The sequence below is a fragment of the Macaca thibetana genome, chromosome 11 (assembly GCF_024542745.1).
Source record: "Macaca thibetana thibetana isolate TM-01 chromosome 11, ASM2454274v1, whole genome shotgun sequence".
NCBI classification, from domain to species: Eukaryota; Metazoa; Chordata; class Mammalia; order Primates; family Cercopithecidae; genus Macaca; species Macaca thibetana.
Window position 1 is genome coordinate 3,880,256 of NC_065588.1, and position 24,235 is coordinate 3,904,490.

The following is a 24,235-nucleotide window of genomic DNA, read 5'->3' on the forward strand; positions in this document are numbered from 1 at the left end:
TGGTGGTGGGCGCCTGTAGTCCCAGCTACTCAGAAGGCTGAGGCAGGAGAATGGCATGAACCTGGGAGGCGGAGCTTGCAGTGAGCCCAGATCGCACCACTGCACTCCAGCCTGGGCAACAGAGCAAGACTCCGTCTCAAAAAAAAAAAAAAAAAAAAAAAAAAAAACCCAATTCTTTATATTAAATTTTCCCTGTCCAAATTTCTGCTGTGATTTCTGTCCCTTGCTTAAACTCTGACACAACATCTAAGGACACTTTGGTCTTTGATTCTTATTTTTGAAAGATGGTGACAATAAAGGAGTTGTGTGTGTGTATGTGTGTGTGTGTGCACGCGCATGCTTGCCATTAACATAGATTTAAAAGCAGCAGAATAGCACAGTGGATAGTACAGGGTACTAAAGCCAAATTGGCTTTGCCAATTCCTAGCTATGTGCCCTGGGGTGAGGTGAGTTGCCTCAGTGTCCTCATCTGTAAAATGGAGATAGAGTGGCTAGAATATACCCAGTTAAATTTGAATTTCAGATAAATCACAAATAATTTCTTAAGTATATCCTAAATATTGTACGGGTATCCTTCCTGTATTTTTATTTGCTACATCTGACAAGACTAGTATTACATCATAAAAGGTTAAATTAAGGCCAGGCGCAGTGGCTCACACCTGTCATCCCAGCACTTTGGGAGGCTGAGGTGGGTGGATCACCTGAGGTTGAGAGTTCAAGACCAGCCTGGCCCACATGGCGAAATCCTGTCTGTACTAAAAATACAAAAAATTAGCTGGGTGTGATGGCAGGGGCCTGTAATCCCAGCTACTCAGAAGGCTGAGATGAGAATCACGTGAACCCAGGAGGTGGAGGTTGCAGTGAGCCGAGATCGCACCATTGCACTCCAGCCTGGGCGACAGAGTGAGACTCCACACACCTGCCTCCGACCCCGACCAAAAAAAAAAAAAAAAAAGGTTAAATTAGTTAATATACGTGAAGGGCTTGGTAACAATCACCCAGTAGTTAGGAGTCCTTTTGTTTCTTTGCTACAGTGTACTAGCACCGTTTTTTTCAGGGACACTCTGCCATGAATTATAATGTTCCTGCATCATCTATTGATCCCTCTAACTGCACTTCCCACAGCTCCCCACCAACCCCATCCTTCAAAATAGCAAGGCCAGGCAGTCTTTTTGGGCAGCAGTGGTTACTGATTAGACTGGAATATGCATCTGACCCAAGGTAGCTCAATCATAGACTGGGCTTCAACCCATGAGGCAGCCCAACAAGAAGGATGTTGTCCAATAAATGTAGGAGGATTCTACATTAAGCAGTCAGAATTTAGGTTGGGGAATACAGAGGGAATGGATCAGTGAGTACCAAAGGAAAGAAGGGCAGATATGCAGAGATGAGAAAATTTGTCATGTTAGATAGTTCCAAAGGGAGAGAAAGAGGGCAGGTATCTTAAAAACTGCTGAAATCCTGATATTTTTTTCCAGCTCCAGTTCTAACGTAGTCCTACAATAAACTCCTTTTTCTGCTCTTTGCAAACAAACACATATACACACACACACACACACACACACAATCGAGTAAATAAGCATTCCTACTTCATCTAACAAAACTGTGTGCTGCGCACTATTAGAGAAGGTGGGGATACAGAGCTGAGAAGCAGCACCTCTCTCCGAAGACCTTGGATCTAGACAGTGGGGAATGCAAGAAGACTTACGTATACTTGCGTATAAGGGACAATATAAATGTTCTCATGCTAGGAAACTATGAAATGGGGGCAAATCTCTCCTTCTCTTGCTCTGACTTCTAGGCATTGAACTCCACCTAACATTTGGTGTCATGTGAATGTTCTGAGATTACAATTATGGAAAAGTAGAAGGAACACAGGAAGCAAAAAGCCTTGAGTAGTAGGAAAAGCAAGATATTTTACAGCTTAGGGCCATGTGAGTACAAACACCATATTTTTAAATGCATGGATGTGTAATTGGATGTATGTGTGTATGTGCACATGTATACATGCACACAAACATATATATTAAAGACACAGTAAAGCCAAATGGATCTGCCACATCTGTAACGTTTACAAGACAACCAGACAATGCTCCTCTGCCAGACCACACTCATGTTTTCTATGATTTCTAAGTATTGGGAATGGCTGAATTATTCTTAGCCAAAGGCTTGGGGGTCACATACAAGAGGACAACGGAGGATGGGGAGAGGCGGCGTTGATGGTGTAAGAAGCAGGCACCAGGAGGTAAAAATGCAATAGAGGCCAGGAATCATACTTGGGAGACTCAGCTAGAAGACTGCCTAGAAGTGGATGAAGCTAGCAAACGTACTGCAAAGGTTTTGCATATTCATTAGCTCAGGATATGTCAATCTCAGTGCTAAAAAAATCAGCAGAAACTTAGCTGTGCCCCTAGTGGAACTCAGTGGCATATTTACAAGATAGAGTAGCACACTGCAAATCTACGTGCTATGATCTATGATCTACGTGAGCAGAGGACAACTGTTTTCTCTTGTTGGAAGAATTTGCAGTGACACTTCCTCTCTAGAGGCCTCCAACTCCTTGTTAATATGCAGGACTATACACGAGAATCCCTGACTGAGGAGAGTCAATGTGGTCATGAGAACCTCCCCCAGAATATTTCACTCCCTCCTTGGTCAATCATTCCAACTATCTACAACGTTTTTTTCCTCCAGAAATTTATCCCTACCTTGTTGATCTAGTAGTAATGATACCAGGAAGAAATTATTACAGGTGAATGATGGAATGCTGCTATTCATTCCCAGACATTTATTAAGCCTACTCAGTGCCAGACTATACAGTTAGATATACAGTACTTATTAGAGCCCAGGGTCCATCCTGTGCCCTCTACATATGTTAACTCACTTCATCATCACAACAGCTCTAAGAGATAGGTACTTTTACTGATGAGGAAACTGAAGTATTGAGAGGTCACACAGCCAGCTAGTGCCATACAGGCAGGAGTGAAACCCAGGCTGTCTGGCTTCAGAGTCTATATTGCTAATCATTACGCCATGCTACCTTGAATACAAATGTCGAGCATAGGTCTCATCCTCAAAGAATTTAAAAGTCTAGTGGGTGTATTCCCTAGAGTCTGTGATCCTTTCAAAATGAGAGTTCCAAGTTCCAGCTCCGCCTGCCCTCTTTAAGGATGGAGGATGGCAGTGGTTGAACACCAAGATAAGGGCCACTGAAAATAAACCTGTATTTCCTTTTCAGCTCCCCACTGTAGAACAGGCTGATAACCACTCTAAATGATAATTGGACGATCTTCTCGGGCTTTGTAATAACAAAACTTCAACTGAAGATAGCTTTAGGGTGATTTATTTGATCCAAGAAAATGATGCACAAATTAAACCACACTTTCCCAGTGAATTACACTATAATTGCAGGGAGGGAATTTATTACTTTCTTTAAAAGGAGTCTGGGCAGATGAACACATTTGGTAGAAAAACAACTCAATGCAGACAGCCCATGGGCAATGTGCATTACAGGTTTAAGTATTTGCTATTACTAAACAGCAGCTAAACACACCACAGCACTGGTCCTCTAGGATCCAAGTCTGATCAAAATTTCCACACAGTGGGTTAATGATCCAAGCTGAGAATAAAATGCAACTGGAGAAGTGGAAAATAAACAGTCAAAGGCACTGTTGACAGAGAGATCCTATTTCCAGTGGTTCAGAGGCCAAAAAGGGAGGGATGAAAATTAACTCTGCAGATGGATGAAACGCTAGACTCCCCAGGTTGCAAAGCAGTAACATAAGCTCAGATATCCAGGCCCTAAGTGCCTCCATAGATTCTGGCACCTGACAACCTCCTCACTCTAACAGACAACCTGGGGAACTGTCTGCTTTGTGTAGGCACTAAGCAGTAGTTGGGCTAGAGGTAGGTAGGACTAAGCAGCTGGGATGCCAGGGCTGATCTTACATGTAGCTGAGGTTTTCAGGTCCTCATGGAGTCCAGTTTTCGTCTCACTCATTCCAGTAACAGGGCTTGCTTGCTATTCTCTTTTTGGATACTATTGTCTCTGGGCTCTCCTTAGAATCTTTTTTAAATTTTGTATTTTCCTGAGTGAGAAAACCCACTGTGTTTAGGTGCTGGGCTTTGGGTCAGACAGATGTGAGTTTACATCCTTCTTAGCTATTTAAGCTTGGACAGGTCACAGTCTTGGCTTTAGACTGCTTATTTAAAGCAAACTTGAGTTCATGATGCCCAGTCCACTGAACTGTGTTAATTAAAATAATGTATATAATTAGAAATCATTATTCTGTTATTAAGAAATTCACATTCATATGTGACTCATAAGACCTATGTTTCTAAAGAAAGGTAAAAATGGTATACTAACAACATAAGCAAACCCAGACTACTAAAATTTCTGAGTTGGAAGAGACTTTGGGGATCACCTGGGATAGAAAGGGTGCTGAATAAAAAAAAGAGGGTAGAAAAGAGGAAGGTGAGGAATTGAGGTATTTCAAAGATAAGTATCATCTTAATTCATTCTCACACACACAAAAAACTTTCTCGAACGTCAACTATGTGCAAGGCACCATGCTAGTCATTGCCTAAAGACTGCTAGAGTCTAGCAGGGCAGATAAGGTACAAACCCATCTTGTGCTAAGAGTTAGGAGAGAGTGGTTCTCAGGACAAGCACATGTACTCCTGGAGGGAGATCACAAAGGTAGTTTCTGTGTCACACCTACCCTGGCAGGTGGCCCCATCCATCTACCAGTCTTTCCTTCATAAAAGGTCCCCAAGGAAAGCAGTTTCATAGCTGTCCCTGGTCACCAATTCCATGCCTCGAACTGTGACAGGCAATTCTTTCTAATGTCTAACTGACACATCTTGTGCCATGGTTTAAATCCAATTCCTCTTGTCTGTTCTCAAAGAAAATGGAGAGCAGCTGCCCCCACCTTCTGCATAATCACCCTCTCAGGGGTTGGATACTATCATTACACTGCCCTTGAGGTCTGGATTCATTATCCATTGTGGGCTGACTGAAAAAACAAAAGATGCAGACACTGTATTTCATTTTCCTGGCAAATGGGTTCCTGTGGGAATGTGGTGACACAGAGGACTGTGCAAGTTGCCTTTGGCCACGTACAAGATGCTGGGGTAGGCAGCTGCAAGGCGATCAGTGATTTTCTCCCAAGGACAGTAAATAGACTATGATGCATCCTGGGGAACACTTTGTCACTAAAGTGTTCATCCACCCACAGAAGTTAATCTCAAAACTTCAGTTGTAGAGAACAAGGGAAATTTGTGCCCTATCCAGACAGTCATCTTCTTAGGGAGAATCAGGCAGCAAAATGAGGAGTAAAGAGAGAAATAAAGACTGTATTTTAGTTCAGTCCTAACTAATTTGATCTCATTTTGTCAGTTATTTAAAGAGCTACATTTATGTATTTATATTAATCATACTTTTTATTTTCTATATTTTACAGTGCCCTGTTGGCCAAGGACAGACTGGCCCTCCCAGGGCTGGCTAATTCCTGGATAGCAAAGGACTCTGCTGAGGGTGTCTTTCATATGCACACCAACCAATCCAAAGGCCCTATCTCCAACCACAACTTTATCGAACTCTCATACAGCAAATCAGTATTTCCCCTGCCCTAAATCACCACAGGACCAGGTATCAAACAACCAGAGACCACCTTTATAACCCAGGGCTGCTGAAATTACCAAAACTACTATCCAACCCCTAAACTTGCTCATATTTGCCTTCCTTGTCTCATCCATTACTTCCCTGGAAAACCACAATAAATGCTCTGGGCCATGCTTTCCCCTCTCTCCTCCTTCTGCCTCCTGACTGACCCTGATACTTCCCCCACGTGGCCCTGCATGGCATGGCATGGCATGGACCTTCCTCTTAAGTATAAGAAAGAAAACTTCTTTCAAACTCTGTGTCTTGCATCTTAAAGTACCTGATTAAAACAAATCCTGAGTTTCTTAGCCTGTTTTGTGCTGCTATTAAAAAAAAAAAAAAGCAAAAAAGAAAAACAAAAAAACCCCGAAACCTGACAGTTCTCTCACAGTTCTAGAAGCTAGAAACTCTAAGATCAAGGTGCCAGCATCTGGTAAAGGCCTTCTTGCTGTGTCCTCACATAGAAGGTAGAACAAGAGAGAGCAAACCCACTACCTAGAGTGTTTTTTTATAGCAGTGTTAATCCTAAACACCTTCCAAAAGGTCCTACCTCCCAATGGTTGTGCTGATGATAAAGTTTCCAAGATGTGAATTTTGGAGGGGACAGAAACATTCAAACCATAGCACTGGGTAAAAATCTGGAAACAATTTATCACATCTTAAATCATTTAGATAATATGCCTCAAAATGTAGTAATATTAAACCACAAAGTTCTTACTATTTGGGGGGTAATATTGCCCATTGCTGAGGTAGTAACTTCTAATCTAAGGAGTACTTTGTTATTTGCAAATATTGACCATTAAGCTTCCTTGTATTTTGTTATACTTCTCTCCCAGAAGTTCAACATTTGACAGACACCAGCTTTCAAGAGGTATTCAGAGGTAACTCATTCATCATTTACCTGTCTAAATGGTGTTCAGACAGATATATATTTTCTGTCCTTTAAGAACTCTATGAAAGGAAACTAGATTTTTGTTAAGCACAAACAATATTTACATAGGATGTAAATATATCCTTTTGCTATCATCAAAACAAAAAACCTCCATGGACATGCATCTTAATTTCCTTGTCAGAATTTCCACCTTCCTTTTTTGCTTTTCTCTCTTATTTTCCACACTGAGCTGTCAGTACTCCTCGATTTCCATCAGAGGTTCTTTCCATGCACTTAAGCTTTAAGAAAAAAGACCTTTGTTCTAATCTACCTTCACATACAGCAAATCCCATTTTTGTTTGTATTGTAGCTTGTCTCCTCAGACCAGATTGACATGGGGACCTTCACATACAGCAAATCCCATTTTGCTGACAGGGAAAGCAAGAATGTTGGCTAAGTGTCTTGGTCAAAATCATATACCAAGGTACACAATGAATTCAGGACTTTTGACTTTTGGCAACTGATGGGAATCTTGGGCAATAGCATTTGCTACAGACTAAATGCCCTCAAATTCATATGTTGAAATCTTATCCCCCATGTGACAGTATTTGGAGGTGAAACTTTTGGGAGGCAATCACATCTGCAGGCACCTTGATCTTGGACTTCCCAGCCTCCAGGTCTGTGAGAAATGTTTGTTTAAGCTGCCCAGTCTGTGGTATTCTGCTACAGTAGCCCAAACTAGGACAATGTTCTTCCTAAAAAAGCATAATACCAAACCTCAATAGAGGTGTAGAGATGGGAGGAAATGATCTTTTAAGACGCCTTTCAGGCCGGGCGCAGTGGCTCAAGCCTGTAATCCCAGCACTTTGGGAGGCCGAGACGGGCAGATCACGAGGTCAGGAGATCGAAACCATCCTGGCTAACACGGTGAAACCCTGTCTCTACTAAAAAATACAAAAAACTAGCTGGGTGCAGTGGCGGGTGCCTGTAGTCCCAGCTACTCGGGAGGCTGAGGCAGGAGAATGGCGTGAACCTGGGAGGCGGAGCTTGCAGTGACCTGAGATCCGGCCACTGTACTCCAGCCTGGGCAACAGAGCAAGACTCCATCTCAAAACAAAACAAAAAGACGCCTTTCAGTCTGAATGCATTTTCTAATAATATCCTGCTAAAGACTAATCTAGTGATTAAATAATATATCCAGGTATGGTTACTGTAACCCAAAACGCAAGTGCATCTATGGATATTTACTGCAGACCTCTATACTTGCCCAATAGTATAAACACTTTATGTCCTATTTGGTAGACCAATTTTTGGATAGCTTTGGACAAATGAGAGAGGGATGACTAATAGCTGGGTAATAGAATTAAGATAAAAAAAGCTTTTTTGAAGCTGGAATAACGGGTTAATACCAATAAGATAAAATTTAACAGGGACGTTGCTTCTCTTACCTCTGAGTCACAGTCCCTTTCCCGGTGAAAGGACTTTTACAATTTATTACATATGGTTTAAACCCTGCATCTTCCTTAACATTATACACTAAGCACTTTCTCATGTCATTAAATATTCTTCAGAAAGATCATTTTCACAGACATATGATATTCCATCTTGTGTTTATATTTAACATTACCCTATTTTTGGCCAGATATGTTGCTTCTAATTATTTACACATATATTAGGCTACGGAAATTACCCTTTTGTATAAGAAATAATTGAACAGGGACAACTGTAAAGGCCTTTAAGTTCAAAACCTCAATCATATAATTATAGATTCTGTTTTTCTGGGCTTCTAGAAATTTTTAGAAAAAAAAAATCTGTGATTTTTTTGTTAGTGACAAGTGCAATATTCCTCAATAGTGCAACCAGTATGAGGTTAATATCAGGAAGACACATTAGTTCCACTGTACTCTGTGACAGTCACATTACAGCTCAAATACAGTATGTGTTCCAGATGTCACCCTTCATAAGCAACATGGACAGACATTTAAAAGACATCAATACAATCTGACAATTTATCAGACGAGGGATGGCTGAAAGAATGGAGGGATTTAATACTGAAAAGAAGACATTAGGTTATAAGATCTTAGATTTCAAATACAGGAAGGAATATGTTGGAGAAACTTATATTTACTATAATGATTGAGAGCTATATAAGGCAGATTTCAGATGTGGCCTAGAGCAGTTAAAAAAAAAAAAAGTCCAAAAGCCATAATGAATTTTAATAGACTACCTTCTTCCCACTGAGGACTGTAAGATTGGAAGGGCTGGCTAAAATCAGAAATGGTGTGAGTTAGAAACAGCTGGTTCCTCCTCCTCTGCATATTCTTGGATGTTAGCATTCTTCAAGGTTCCATCCTTGGCCTCTCAACACTTTCCACACTTACCTGGGTCAACTCAGCCACTTCTACAGCTTTAACAATCGCTGATCTCCAGGTGGCTTTTACATCTGTATTTCTAGCCCTGACTTTTCTCTTGAGCTCCTTACCATCTAGGGAAGTCTTCACAAACGTAATATATCAAAATCCGAGTTAATTATCTTCCTGTTATCATTAGTCAGGACTAATGGGTGTGTCCGAAACACTAGCCAGCAAAGGCAAAAAGAGTAATTTATTAGCTTATGTTAACCACACCATGGCAGGAATTAAGCCAGCTTCAGGATGCTTGAAATCAGAAACCAAAAGGCCACCAGAACTCTCCTTCTATCTCTCATATTTGCTTCTGTCTGTTAGTTTCAGTTTTCCCTACTGAATACCAGCTTCTTACACATACAAAAGACAAAACCACTAGCATCTCTAGAGTTGCAACTTCCCAGATCCATCATCAGCTTTCCCTTAGTGACTATTCAAAATTCAACAATACCAGGGAAGGGGTCAGACTGGGTCACACATCCATACTTAGGCCAAACACTGTGGACCAGGGTAGAGTACGAGACACTATGACTGAACTAGCTTGCATCTGGTATGCACCCCTAGAACAATCACTATAGATAAGGAGATAGCGTTCTGTATTCTAAAAGGTGGGAGCAGGGGCAGGGGTGGAAAGCAGCTCTTCTTAGGTTCACATACACAAGTTGAAGCAGGGGAGAAGAACAGGTTGCCACCACTACTCCAGGAAAAAGGAGCAGTGCCCACCACACTCTCCCACCACGTTCTGTCTTCCACATTGCTCATCTCCACTGATGACATCTCTGGGTACCCAGACTTACAAACTGTGCCCCAACTTCTTACAAACTTTGGTCAGGTCCTCAAACAAAACCCAAACTCCTTAACTTAAAATACAAATCCCTTTCCAACCAGGCTCAACGGGTTTTTTTTGTCTCCCCAAATTATTCTGTTCCATTCCCACTCCCTGCTTTCCCCACATGACCATGTGTTGCTGCTGCACACACTACTTAGACACATAGGGCCCTTTCCTAGCTCTACACATTGGCCCGTGATTTGTTGGGATTGGATTGTCCTTTTACACTTCTGTCACATGGTATTTTCCTGCAAGATTAGGGTAAAATGTTGCCTTATTACCCGTAGGTTACACCTACCCTACTCTCCAGGAATATCTGATCCCTTGGCTTTTTGCATTTCCCATGATAGGGAATTCATGTCTCTGACCAGCACTTAGCACAAGGAATTATCTGTTTGATTACATAACTGTCTCCTCAGTAGGCCGAGAGATTCTGGAAGGTAAGGACTACACCTTGTTCATCTTTGATGTTAATGCAGCACAGGGCCTGACATATAACTGCTGGCACATAGTGGATAGTAAATAAATATTTAACGACTAAATCAACAATTAAAAACTTCTAATTTTAAGATTCATTTGGTAGTTTTAATACCTGCAACCACATAATAACAAAACTAAGGCTTTCTTCCTCTCTTTCTTCCTTCCTTCCAGAAATGAGAGTGAATTAATGGATAATGAATGTTTCCTTTGTTTTCATTATTTCCATCCACAATACTTCAAATTTATCCAATTCTATTGCAGCACCCACCATCAGTACTGTCATCAACTTCTGAACCATTTTCCCTGTCATTAATCCAAAATGGAGATATATTTTATTTTCCTTGGGTTTGAAAATATACACTAAATCTATGACAGTCTAGATATTATAAAAGGATCAGGTGACTATTGCTGCTTCTGTTGAAATTGGCAATGAAAATATAAGAGACATACAAAATCATACTATCCTTATCCATAACCCTGTCCACCCCCTTGGCCCACTCACGGTTTTCTGGAAGGGATGAGAAACAGATATGCCTGGAAGGGAAATGGACATTAAGAACTCAAAATCACAGATCTGTTCTCATTTGTTGCCTGGCCTTTCTGTGGCTTGTTTTTTCTCCCCTGCATGCCAAGTTCCTTACTTACGTTTCTTGAGAAGCAAAGAACAGGGTGAGATCTGACACCATGCCACTGCAGTATGACTTCTCCCAGACTATCAGGGGTTTGTCCTTTTTCACTTCTGTTACATGGTACTAGGAATGGCCCCACAGAGGCCCTTCTCCTGGAACAGGACAGCCAGCACTGATTATTGTATCTAAGTCTTGAGCAACTAGCATATGTCACACATTGTGCTAAGTGCTCCATATACTCACACAGCCTCAGGTAATTCTCATAACAGCATTAAACTGTGAGGAAACAGCAGTTCTGAGAAGCTAGTCAACTTCTCCAAGGCTACATGGCTAGAAAGTAGCAAATCTGGGTCTGTTGCTAGGATCACCTGACTCTAAAACTTGTTTTTTATTAGAACACATTGCTTTTCAAACACAAAATCCTGACACAGACCTTTTACGACGCTCCTCTCTTGCTACAAAAATTCTTTAAGTGAACAATATCAGTGTTAAGATCTTGTATATATGGCGATAGCCCAACACGATTACATTGGAAGATAGATCACTAGACTGGGAACTACACTGCCTGGGGTCTCTGCCTGGTTCTGACATGGAAACATGATCGCAGGCATTCAGTTCTTGTCTTCCACAGTCACAAATTATTTGGGCTCACCTCAATTTTGTAGGAAGAGTATAAAAATTATACCTTTAAAATATTTGTGGTATACCAGTTCAACTCCTAAGACTTTGAGAGACGGATTTCAGAAACATCTGGAGTTGATAGTCCTCTGTTTCAATTTGAAGCTAAGTTTATGGCCCATCTTTTCTGACACACATTTTTTTAAAAAGAGCATAGAATATCATAGCTCAGAGGGCATATTGTGTTCTGAGGTGTTAACTTTACAATGTTAAGAACCTGAGCTTTAATTTGTGCCAAGAAGGAAGGCAAAACTTAGGGGCTCCATAACTTAAGCACGATGGAGAACACGGCCAGGAGGCACTGCCGGAGGGAAAGCAGCAGCTGGGGAGTATAGTCAGAAAAACGTTAGGGGATGAAGAATCGTTCTGGCAAGGTGGGGACGGGTGGGCTGAAGAAGTACGGTTGACAGGGAACTCACTGGTAACGGTCTTTGTGTGTACGGCCTCAGAAAACGGCCAACGATCTTTTTCTAAATCAACTTAAATTAATGTGATTTCATCTGAGGAAAGAAGGAAAACAGATTAGATGACAGTATGTGGTATGGTTATTTGGGAAGAATTTTCACCAGGCAAAATTCTAAAATATTAGACTAGGTTCCTATTGGGAAGATGCGCACTTTTCCTAGCAGTTATTATAAACGGGATAAATACCTATGCAGGTGGATTTGACCAGGGGTTGTCCCACCTGGTGGCAGGGACTAGGTAACTTCTGGAAGGTCCTTTGACTCTGCTCTCTAAAACGCAGCTATGAACTCAGCTCCCAGTTTGCTGTGCCAGTTCCGAGGCAAGATGCTGCCACCTAGCGTCTGCTGTTCTCACGCGCAGTAGCACCTAACCGCCTACGTAACACTGATTAGAAAAGCCCTGATAATGTAGTCTGTCCTTCAGTCGGACAAAATAGGCCTAAACGCTAAGGCCATGTAGAAAATGGAATCAATGTTAAATTGTTTCTTGAATTAAAATATTCTTTTGAGAAGAATGTAAGAGCAGTCAGCATAGCACTGAATCATGAAAATCCAGAGTTCACCTACATCACCCATGGGTCGACTACGTAAACAGCTAGAGAATATGCAGGGAACTCGTTCTCAGTGTCTTTAATGTACAGACATAGACCCAAGCAGTGGAATATACAAGGAAAGAAATTGTAGCTCAAGGCCAGGCGCGGTGGCTCACGCCTGTAATCCCAGCACTCTGGGAGACTGAAGCAGGCGGATCATGGGGTCAGGAGATCGAGACCATCCTGGCTAACATGGTGAAACCCCGTCTCTACTAAAAATACAAAAAAATTAGCTGGGCATGGTGGCAGGCGCCTGTAGTCCCAGCTACTCGGGAGGCTGAGGCAGGAGAATGGCGTGAACCCAGGAGGCGGAGCTTGCAGTGAGCCGAGATCGCGGCACTGCACTCCAGCCTGGGCAACAGAGCGAGACTCCGTTTCAAAAAAAAAAGGAAAAGAAAAAAGAAATTATAGATCAACGTAAGAACCAATTTTCTAGCATTCAGAATTGTCTACAAAATGTAGGATTTCCTAATCATTGGAAGTATCCAGATACAAGTTGGAATAAGAAGGCATTTAAACTAGCAAAACAGTTAATTGAAACATAGTTTTATCCAAGACTTTGAGAACCTTGAAGGCAGCATTTTCACTACTGTGTCCTGTATTTAGGATCGTGCCTGGTATGGAGTACAGGTACTCACTTGGCGGTTTGTTGAACGAGTAAATGCATTCTCTTACAATTTCCCAGGAGGAAGAAAAGTAGCCCAAACAAAAGTTAGACAAGTTAAGAACAAAAAGAGCAGTCTCTGACATTTAGAAACTGGCCTGGTACTCACAGCTAAGGCATGTTATTCTGATGAACCTAAACTATCTCACAGAAAACCAACCTCTGACAAGGTTATTCTAAGACCACAACAAAATGAGACAAAACAAGGTCATTTCATAATTGTGTCTATGAACAGACAAAAATAAGGTCACTGTGCCACCCACAGGACACCAAACACCACTTCTCTCAGCCAGATGAACCACTGCTTCTGTTCTGCTAATTACAGCTTCTCCTCAGCTACACTTTCCTCTCTGTAGATAAGATTTATGATTATGAACATGCCAAATTATAGAATTGCCCCTGCTTTCTGACAGCATCCAATGAGAGTGAAATCCTAACTCCTCGGACCCTCCCCCAAATCCCCAAAGCCCAAATCCTACAGAAAGTTCTTTCTTGCACCCTCCTACCGGGACACCCCATAGTTCCTCAGCAGGTGTGTGCTCTCTGGCTGCCGTAAGTAATGAACCTAATTTGTTTAACTTACAGGGTTGCTCCCGGTGGTCTTTGGCCAAAGGGCACTGACCAAGTAAATGCTAAGAAAAAAAAGTTATGTCCCTACCTCCAAGTACACTATAAATACCGTATGAATCCTAGCCTGTGAGGGTTGTATTAGGCATAGAAGACTTCTTCAAAGAGGAGAGACCTTACGTATTAACACTCTCTAGCATTTACTGAGGTTGACTATGTGCCGGGCATCATCCCAAACACTTTGCAAGCATTACTTCATCCAGTTCTCACAACAGCCTTCTAGGGTAGACACTATTATCATCACCATTTTATAGATGAGGAAACAGCAGCACAGAGAGCTTAAGCAACCTGCTCAAGTGAAACAGGTGGTAAACGCCGACGCCAGGAATCACCCTGGACATCTGACTCCAGAGCCCATGCTTCAAATAGAGTTTTCAAGAGGGAGGAATACGAGTGTGTGTTCTAGGGTGAGGCAGAAAGGCATAAGCAAAGGCATGGGGGCCAAGAAGGAACTCCTTTACCCAACAAGCTTCTTGATTCCCTTAAACTGTATAAAATCTTCACAATCCCTTCTCCACATGCCTCTTACTGCTGGGTCCTGGTTCCCGTAAAGCTGGTTCCAGGACCAGGTGCAGGGGTTTGGGGCAACATAATTTAAATGGCTTTGATTCTGCCATCTTTGTTTTAGTGATAAAAACAAAGTTCCAACGTTGCTTCTACCCATACCTGGTTTTTCTCATCTCTCCAAAGCCTGATATGGCACAGATGGGTGTGGCTGGGGGATATAAAATCTTCCTTCCCTCAATTAACATCTACTTATCTTTCTGTCTTCACATTCAAATGTCACTCCCCAGGAAAGCCTTCCATAATTCCCGAGGACAGGTGAAATCCCTCTGTCAGAGCCTCACAGTGGCCTGAACTTCCCCTTCAGGAAACCTCATCATTCTTGTCATTATAGTTCATTATGTCTTCCCTGCTAGACTTCAAGTCCCATGAGAGCAGAGGCCATGACTGACTTGTTCAGTCCCTGGCACGCCACAAGAATTCAGAGTTGTGAACTAGAAGGGGAGTGGGGAAACTAATTAGGGGCAGAGTTTCAGGGACAACCAGGTTCATTCTTTTTCCTTCCTACTGCAAGCCCTTGCTTCTTCTCAATGCATCATGATCCCTGCTACTGTATTTTCCTGACCCAAACTCAAAAATCATCTTCAGTCACGTCAGATGTTGCCTAGAGAAATCTAGCTGTGCTCCATCAGGTCTTTTTCTTTCAACGAGAGTCTGATTGGTCTTTCATAAACTTCACCTTCTGAAAAGTGAACCTTCCCTCTCTGGTGAGTTATCCAAGGTCACACTGAATCAAACAGCAAAGCCAGGAATAAAATTCAGATCCGCTGGCTCCCAAGTTGAGGCTTGATCTTCTTCTTAAGGAATAAAGTGGAGGAAATGAGCTTGCACGCTGATTCTCTGAGACTGTTCATCAAACGTGGGCTTATAATGCCTACAGCTTCCACATGTTATCTAGGAGACATTAAAGCGTAATGAGCCCTTCAGAAAAAGGTATTTTTAAAAAGGAACAGGAAAACACAAGTGCAGTCTGGATGTATAATCAATATTGCAAAGATGATTTAATTAAATTCTGGATGGTGACTCTCCTTAAGCTGGTTTACAATCATGAAGTCAGCATAAGCCACAGAGTCAGAATCAGCTCACCGTATCACCTCTTGGTAGAGGCTCCAGCAATGCTAAGACGCTGCAGAAGACACAAATGTCTTTGGCATAAAACCTATATTCCAATCTTATGAAAAGTCACCTAAAAATAAGTAAGACAGTGCTAAATTCTTAGATACACAGCCACACAGTGAGAGAATTCTAATAGCCAGCTTCTTGGCCTGTAGTGCTGAGAAACGAAAGCCAAGCAATTAAAGCTGAGAAAATGGATTACATAATTTTACAGCAGGAGACTCAGATCATTTACGAGGAATTTATTGTTTGGGTTTAGAAATAACTGAGATATCCTTTTACCTGGGATGGATCAAGCAGAGCTCAATATAGGAAGGAGACAGGAGGAAAGAAACATGAGTTCCCAAACCACCTTCCATCCTAGAGTTTCTGAAAACATGAGAAGTAAACTACCACTGCTAAAAAGTGAAAGATAAAAGATCAACTTTCAACTTCTCTCTTGGATATTTAGGGCTCACCTCTCCCTGCATATATTACTCACACTAATCAAGCAGCCTGCAAATAATTATGTATTTCATAGTTCTTTGAAATGTTCATTTCTTCCATCTGTGTTGCCCCAAGTAACATCATGAAATGATTCATAAGAAAGTGTGGCAGACTATCTCGTATCACCAAAACTCTTCCTGCAGAGTGCAAAGGGATAAAAATAACTAAAATCACTTTAAGTTTCTAACCAAAACTAATTCTTGACGAGGGTTTTGTTTTCCCTTTCCTTGCTACTTTTCATTACCTTTTATCTCTTTTACAAGTACAGAGTATATAATTTCATCTAGAAATTGACTGTCTCTTTGTTTTAAGCAAAAGAAAATATTTGAAAATAAACAAATAATCCTTAAGCAGAGTGGAAAATCTGGAGGCTACACAAGTAGGATCACCGTAAGATTGTTTCTCATGTTATTCCTAGCAATTTGGGAGATAATCACAAATACTCGAATGGCTACAGAACAGAATTTGTAAGGATGTAGCACTTCTAGATCAACAATCAAAGCTCAATTGAATTTTTATCACAATGAGTCCATCATTCTGCCCCTCGTTTCTCTCAGTTCGAACATGAGGATAGCCTTTGATGCCATCCTTGCTTGCCAAAGGTTCAACAGAATGTTTAACTCACTTCAACAGGAATGATTGCAGACACAGTGCGAGTGGCTGGAGGTTAGATGGACTGTAGGAAGGATACTCCTTGGGTGAAAGTAGACACACCCTACAGAGCTGCTCCTCTGGGCCAGCGGAGCACACCAAGAATAAAAAACGCTGCAGATGCCAACTCTTGGCCTGTTTGGGGAATTTTTTTTTTTTCAATAATAGCACACAGTAAACAATTTTTCCCATAGATCAGCTATTTCTAATGATTCCCATTTGATTAGCTATTGCTCATGATGATTCAAACTAAGAACAAGAGACTTTCCCCATCTGCAAGTGGGGTACATATGAGTTACAGACAACAAACTCCTTGGATCCACTAAGATTGAGGTGAAAACTTAGGTTTAAATAATACAAGGTGGAGATGAGATACATAAATCACAGAAACAAATACATGATATACACAGACAACCAAGAACTGCTAATGGAGAGCTTTAATCATCACATGTAAAAGCAATACATTCATATATCAAAATTGGCTCCAAATTCTTTATCATCATCACCATCAACAGTCTAGAAATGAAATGACACACTAATATAAAACTTTCCTGTTTATAACTAAAAGATTTATGAAACTGTTTTTTATAAACACATTTTTTTTTTACCCTGAGGCTGATATCACCAAAGTGAAAAAGAAGAGTCATTTTCAGCTGGAATGTATTCAATATAGAGTTTTAAAAACCATTTATCATTATTTTAGAGTGATTTCTATTCATTCTTCCCACCCACTCTATGTGATGATAACAGGAAAAGATGGCAAATGGTTATGTCCAGTATTATTATATACTGGTCATATAATTCTCAAATGTACTGATCATATGATTCTCAATTTAATCTACTTACCAAAACAAAGAAATAAAATTTTAACATCCATTAACTCTATACTATCATATTTTAAAATATGTATCAAAATCAGTTCTCTCTTATAAAAGATGGGTTGGCAGTACATTCTCAGACCAAACAACAACAACAAGCCCCAAAAAACCAGTACAGTACTTTCTTACAATGGCTACTGCAGCGCATTCTACATATTTCATATAAGCCAACTAGGTAAGGTCAAAGTTCGCAGAGATTGCCTAACAAATACTTAACTCTGGGCCCCCAGTCACCCGGAGATAAGATCTGCAAATGTCTAAAAGAAAAACAACCCCCAAATGCTGCAACAGTTATTCCATTTAAGTGCTGAGAGAGGTATGCATACAAAACTTGAAAAAAGATAGCCATGTTGAAGGGAGGACTATTTTAATGTGGTTTTTTGGTATGTAAATAACAAATAAATAGAAAAAAAGATTTTCAAAACCTGAATTCCTAATGTCTCTAACATAGTTTTTTGTGAACGGGTTTACAGCCATGGTGTGCTGCCTCTCACAAGCCAGCCTAGTGACTTTGCCTCCAATTATTTTCATGATAATCTCTGGATGCTTTTTAAAGTGCTTTTTCTAAATATTCTCAGCACTTCATCTAAACCAGCAGTTGGGTTACATACCTGAGTCAGGAAATCTCTGTTGCCACTTTGTTTCAAAGTATTGTACATGCAATGTCCTGGGTACTACTTACCTCCCACTGCACAATTACACACATGCTGGGCTATAATGGAAATCTGGGATGGATGGCACTTGAAGAATTACGATCCCTAATCTGTCTACACTCTTTACTTTTATTATTTGTAGATGCCTTTGTAATTCAAATGATTTAAGTGAGCAATATAAGCATAGACACCGGTATTTTTTTAAGAAGTTAAATTGTGTTCACTAATTGTCAGCCAGAAATGGGTAACGATAATAGAGAGAAAATTCAGTATTAGAAAGAGTTAAGAGAAAAGCTTTCTGAAAAAGGCTTGGTACAGGTGCTGTCTTTTAAAGGTAGAATCATAGAGAATCAGGCCGGGCACAGTGGCTCATGCCTGTAATCTCAGCACTTTGGGAGGCTGAGGCAGGCGGATCACCTGAGGTCAGGAGTTCGAGATCAGCCTGACCAATATGACAAAACCCCGTCTCTACTAAAAATACAAAAATTAGCTGGGCATGGTGGTATGCACCTGTAGTACCAGTAACTGGGGAAGCTGAGGCAGGAGAATTGCTTGAACTCGGGAGGTGGGGGTTGCAGTGAGCTGAGATTGCACCACTGCACTGCAGCCTGGGCAACAGAGCAAGACTCTACCAAAAAAAGAAAAAAAAAAAAAAAGAAAAAGGAAGGAGGGAGGGAGGGAGGGAAGGAAGGGAAGGAGGGAGGAAAACAGAGGAGAGGAGAGAGGAAGAGAAGGGGAAGAAAAGGGGAAAAGAAGAGAAAAGGAGAAGAGAAGAGAAAGAGAAGAGGAAGGGAAGAGGAAGAGAAGAGGAAGAGAAGGGGAAGGAGGGAGGGAGGGAAGGAAGGGAAGGAGGGAGGGAAACAGAGGAGAGGAGAGAGGAAGAGAAGGGGAAGAGAAGGGGAAAAGAAGAGAAAAGGAGAAAAGGAGAAGAGGAAAAGAAGAGGAAGAGGAGAGGAAGAGGAGAGGGAGAGGAGAGGAAGAGGAGAGAAGAGGAGAAAAGAAAGAAAATCAATGTGAGAGGCTCTTAACCATCACATGGGCAATTCCCCATCTGGTACTTAACTCCTATACAACATGCCTGCCAAACTGCTGTCTCGCCTCTGCTAGAATATCTTTAGGGGAAGGAAGCTGTCCCAACACTTCTCATCTTCCTTACAATGGAACAGCAAAACAGATGGAACAGGTAAACAAATTTCCACTAAACATGATTAAGAATCATATCTAACTTTTCAAGAGAGTAGGCTGTCAATAGCTACTTCAAAGGAGAAACCAGATTTGCCTCAAGCATCCCATGCTTTCTATAATGTTTCAAAATGGAGAGATATAAATTTGAAATATTAATTTTAGAAATCATTGTTGAATAGCTGTGTGTGCTGCAGAGGGGAAGGTAAAATAAAATCTTAGAAGTGATCACTGTAGGGATTCTTTTGAAAACAAAAGGAAAATAAATGTTTGAATAATAATTTAAAGTTTCACTTTGAAGATGCAATAAACACCTTGCACAGCAAGTCGTGGTCTAAGAATCCAAGAACCCTGATGGATGAAGTGTAGGCTAATGATATTTTGCAGCAATGATCAATTCAGATGTAGGAGATAGAGGAGAATGACAGGAGCAAGTCTGAGGCTGCAGTCTGCTATCCTAAGGCAACTGGAAAGCAGGACACTCTACCTTGATTTTCTGCTTCTGACTTGTAATGACAGCACTGCAAATAATTGCCTTGCTTCTGATTTCTCTCAAGGTGCTCAGATTGTTTCAGAGTTTCAAATTCCCCCTTCAGAAGACCAACAAAGTAACAAATGGATTGGTGGATACTACTACCTGAATTCAATTTACAAAGGATCAATTCCTCTAAAGGGACACATTTATGTCTATATATTTTTTTCAACATTTATACGAAGAAGTCCATTTGAACTAAAATCATTTATCCTGATAACACACATGTAAACCTTAAAGATCTCAATGACCACATTAGTTGAGACTCAGCTGATTCCATTTTGAATGGTATCTTTCACCCCTACGTATTAAAACATCAATGATATCAATTTTTAACAAACAAGACTACAAGAAACAAGCAAAAACAAAACAACAAAAACCAACCTTAAAGTCAGTATGTCTTTTTATATGGAGGCCACTTGTTTTTCATATCTGTTTCAAAAGTATCAGATAATTAACATTTAGTGGCTAGATGACTGAAGAGCAAATCTTCCTGCAAAAAAGAATAAAGCTTCCTTGACCACTGAGATTTGGAAGTGAAATCAATGAAAGTCTATCAAGTACTCAGGATAGATTTGGTTGGCATCAAAAACCACAAAGATCTTTGGGTTCCAGGTATCATCCACACAGCTGTCATATAAATTCACATAGCTCCCGTCTTTGGAAGGAGGTCGCATGTATTTGGAGTCTCCGTTTATGTAATCTCCAATTAGCACTCGAGCAAGAAACATAGATTTATATGTTCTAAACAGATGCCGCTGTTGCAAGCTGACACCATGAATTTGGAATGTGTTTCCATGCTTTATGTCATCTTTGCAGAAACGACTGGAATAAGCAGCATCTCTAGCAAAATAGGTTCCTTAAACAAAGAGGACCAAGAAAAGCCAAGATTACTCTGAAGAATATATTAAAAACAAGCAAAAACATTTTGTCAGGAGAATAGATGCATAGAATTGTATAATAAAAGTAGATGTGGAATTTCCTCATTCACAGATCTTTAAGAGAAGAAGAGAAATCCATCTGTTATGGACAGCTGTGGTATAGACTACCATAGGAATAGATTTGCTGGTATATACCAGCCCTCACCACCAACACCATCCCCTGCCCCCACCAAAATATAGCTACCAGAATTCTTTTAAAATAAATCTTACAAAGAAACCAATTAATAAAACTGATAAAATTGGTTCAATGATTAAAAGTGTGGCTGGACCTGAGTTTTGTTTTGTTCTGTTTTTTTGAGATGGAGTCTTGCTCTGTCTCCCAAGCTGGAGAGCAGTGGTGTGATCTCGGCTCACTGCAACCTCCACCTCCCAGGTTCAAGCGATTCTCCTCCCTCAGCCTCCTGAGTAGCTGGGATTACAGGCGCATGCCACCACGCCCAACTAATTTTTATGTTTTTTTAGTAGAGACGGGGTTTCACCATGTTGGCCAGGCTAATCTTGAACTCTCGACCTCAGGTGATCCACCTGCCTCGGCCTCCCCAAGTGCTGGGATTACAGGCGTGAGCCACCATGCCCGGCCCTGAGTTTTACTGCTTGGCCCTCCCTCCTGTTTCTGTTTCCTTCCACCACTTCCTCACCCTGCTCCCTTGTCAGCATCCAGCAAAGCTCTGGAGAGCACAGTGGAAACCGATGGCCTACAGGGATTCTTTTAAACCCCAAGAAACCATATTTCTATGATGCGGGATAACAATTCAATAATATTTCTGGAAACAATAGAATCCCACATCCATGAAAAGATTTCTGAGAGAGTATAATGCCATTCATATCTGAGCATTACAAAACAAAAATGATTTTACTGGCTCACTGCCTGCACATGAAAACTCAACAAAGCAGCCAACTCTTCTGGAATGGTTGGCATCACAAGAGATAGACATCATTAAGGGCATTCTTACTCTAAAAAAATGGGGAAATGAATTGCAAAGTCTCATATTTACCTAACACTGATGGGATTTATGTAACACCTTGACCTCCTTACAGTTAAATAAGTGGAATGGCCTTTTTAGTAGTTATTTTTAAAATTAATTTACATTTTCAAAATGTAGCATATCCTGATCCTAAATAGTAGTCAGTTCTCTTGCTGGAGGTAAGGTACAAAGTAAGGACCAGAAAATGAAATGTACATCCCGTTCCTTTTCCCTCACCTCTCTCCTTAATTTGCTTGAGTACCAGACATAAATTGAAAAACCTGGATTTTCACAACATTATAAATAATGTGACGTTTTCCTCCACTATTCCTTATTGCTCACTAATATTCTTACCTATCATTTTCTTAAAAACCAAACAAAACAAAAACACTAGTACCTATTCTGGTACACAATGCAATTATAATCCATTTGTTTTCTCATTCTCTATATATTTGCCATAAAGCAATTTATATTTGTATTTATATTCCTCTAAAAAGAGGAAACTCCTAGGACTCAAACTGGACCTGGAGTTCTGATAATTACCTTTTCCAAAGACAGCACCATGTATACCATTTATTCTCCAATCAAAGTTATGAATGCAGATTGCTTCTACAAATTCACTGCTGGTACCATGAAATAGCATTTGTTCATTAATCTGAGGCACACCTCTTTTTTTCTTGAGCTGAGCCTTTTTCCTAAAAACACAATATACACAGACACAAAAGCACACAGAAATATACCATAAGTAGCATTTGTTCATCTTAATGAGCAAGGTTCAACAGAAAGGGTAAAACAGAAAATACTTTAATATAAATACTAAGTGGACAAAGCAAGTCTAGAAAAGAAATAATTTCAAACGTTCTTGGACACATAAATCGTCTCATCAAAAAGTATTAGTTAACACTGAAACTTATGGTTGAAAATTATGCCAAAAACTATAGTTATCCCACGATATGCCCCAACTTCGTAAAGGTAATTGATTGTCTAAACCAGCTAAAGCTTTATAGATGCCTAAAACTGAGACAACAAACAAGTACTACAACATTCGCAGAGGCTTTAGACAGTGAATTCCTTGAGCAGGGACCATGTCATATGCTTTTTATCCTCAGAAACTAGAAAATGTTGGTTCAGTTGACTAAATTTTGCACCATAGGGTTGGGAGGGACTTTAAGCCATCCAGTTTAATCCTCTTCCCAAGGATAAATCTATCCGAATACATAAAAGCATATTTAATGTAGGACCGATTATAACAGAAAACAAAAACTGAAAACAGCCTAAAATTATTTCACAGAGAAATGAATATATAGTCATGTATTTATATATAAAAGTCAAAAGTAATGAAGTAGATTTATGTGCATTAACATAGTAAATCTTGAAAAATAATATTTAATGTAAAAAGAATCTTGCAAAAAGAGATAGAGAAGTCAAAATAATACCGTGTATTATGTAGGTATACATACACAGGTAGTAAAAAATACAAAATACAAACAATAAGGCACCATACCAATCTCAGGAGGAAAGAAGGAGAGTAGGACAGGGATGGAGTAAACACTTCACCTGTATCTGTGTGAAGAGGAAGGAAATGTGACAAGTATCAAAATGTTAAATCTGATAGGTAGATACATGGGAGTCTGTAAACTATTCGCTGCATTTTCATTCTTGAAACTAAAAATCATACTTTAAAAATGAAAAAGAATCCCCTCCCCCGACTTCTGATAGCTATTTCATGCCTGCTTCAATCCATCAACTGCTCACTTTGCAAAACAGCACCGTCTATTTGTGATCAGCTGTAATAGTTGGAAAGTACATCCATCCCAACGCCACACCAACATCTGCCTTCCGTTACTTCTACTGATTGGTCTTTATTATTCTCTTATGAACACTAACAATTCAAATCACTCTTACACAAAACAACATTGCAAATATCCAAAAATAACTATGAACACCTACTTAGGCTTTCTTTTCTTGGTTAAATATATACCATTCCTTCAACTACTCCTGACACAGCATAGCTTCTAGGTCTTTCTTTATCCCAACAGTCTTTAGTTAACAAGAATCTGCTGCATACTTTCTAGTTTATAAATGTTGGTATGAAATAGAAACAGTCCAGATATCATCAGACAGCACTGACTGCACCGACACCACTGAACGCATTTTGGTACCAGGGCAGTGAACTGCACCATAATCACCATGATTGACTGTGTAGTCAGTTCAAACTCCCAGACTTTTTCAAACCAGACCTCTCTTAGCTTGCTAAATTTGTACAACTGATTTATAAACTGAATGTAATAGATTTATTTCAGTTAAGTTTTACTTGACACAGTAATTTAAAAAGTAAAAATTAAATAACAGTAAAATATCCGTA

General features: G+C 40.3%; 3 protein-coding genes across 9 annotated transcripts in view; 2 read left to right on the plus strand and 1 right to left on the minus strand.

Annotated features, from left to right (window-relative positions):
- Positions 1-24,235, plus strand: part of TIGAR (TP53 induced glycolysis regulatory phosphatase) — a 1,172,566-nt gene that overhangs the window by 630,223 nt on the left and 518,108 nt on the right. The window lies entirely within an intron of this gene.
- The window catches only part of CCND2 (cyclin D2), a 734,493-nt gene that overhangs the window by 230,469 nt on the left and 479,789 nt on the right, over positions 1-24,235 (plus strand). The window lies entirely within an intron of this gene.
- The window catches only part of PARP11 (poly(ADP-ribose) polymerase family member 11), a 55,096-nt gene continuing 47,999 nt past the window's right edge, over positions 17,139-24,235 (minus strand). For 6 of the 7 annotated variants that reach the window (XM_050750170.1, XM_050750172.1, XM_050750175.1 and 3 more), the window contains 2 exons: positions 22,414-22,565; positions 17,139-20,823 (listed from right to left, as the gene is read on the minus strand). In XM_050750170.1, coding sequence (XP_050606127.1) covers positions 20,507-20,823; positions 22,414-22,565 — 469 coding nt within the window. In that variant the 3' untranslated portion in view covers positions 17,139-20,506. The remainder of the gene's footprint in view (positions 20,824-22,413; positions 22,566-24,235) is intronic. The other variant, XM_050750177.1, reaches the window with a different exon arrangement.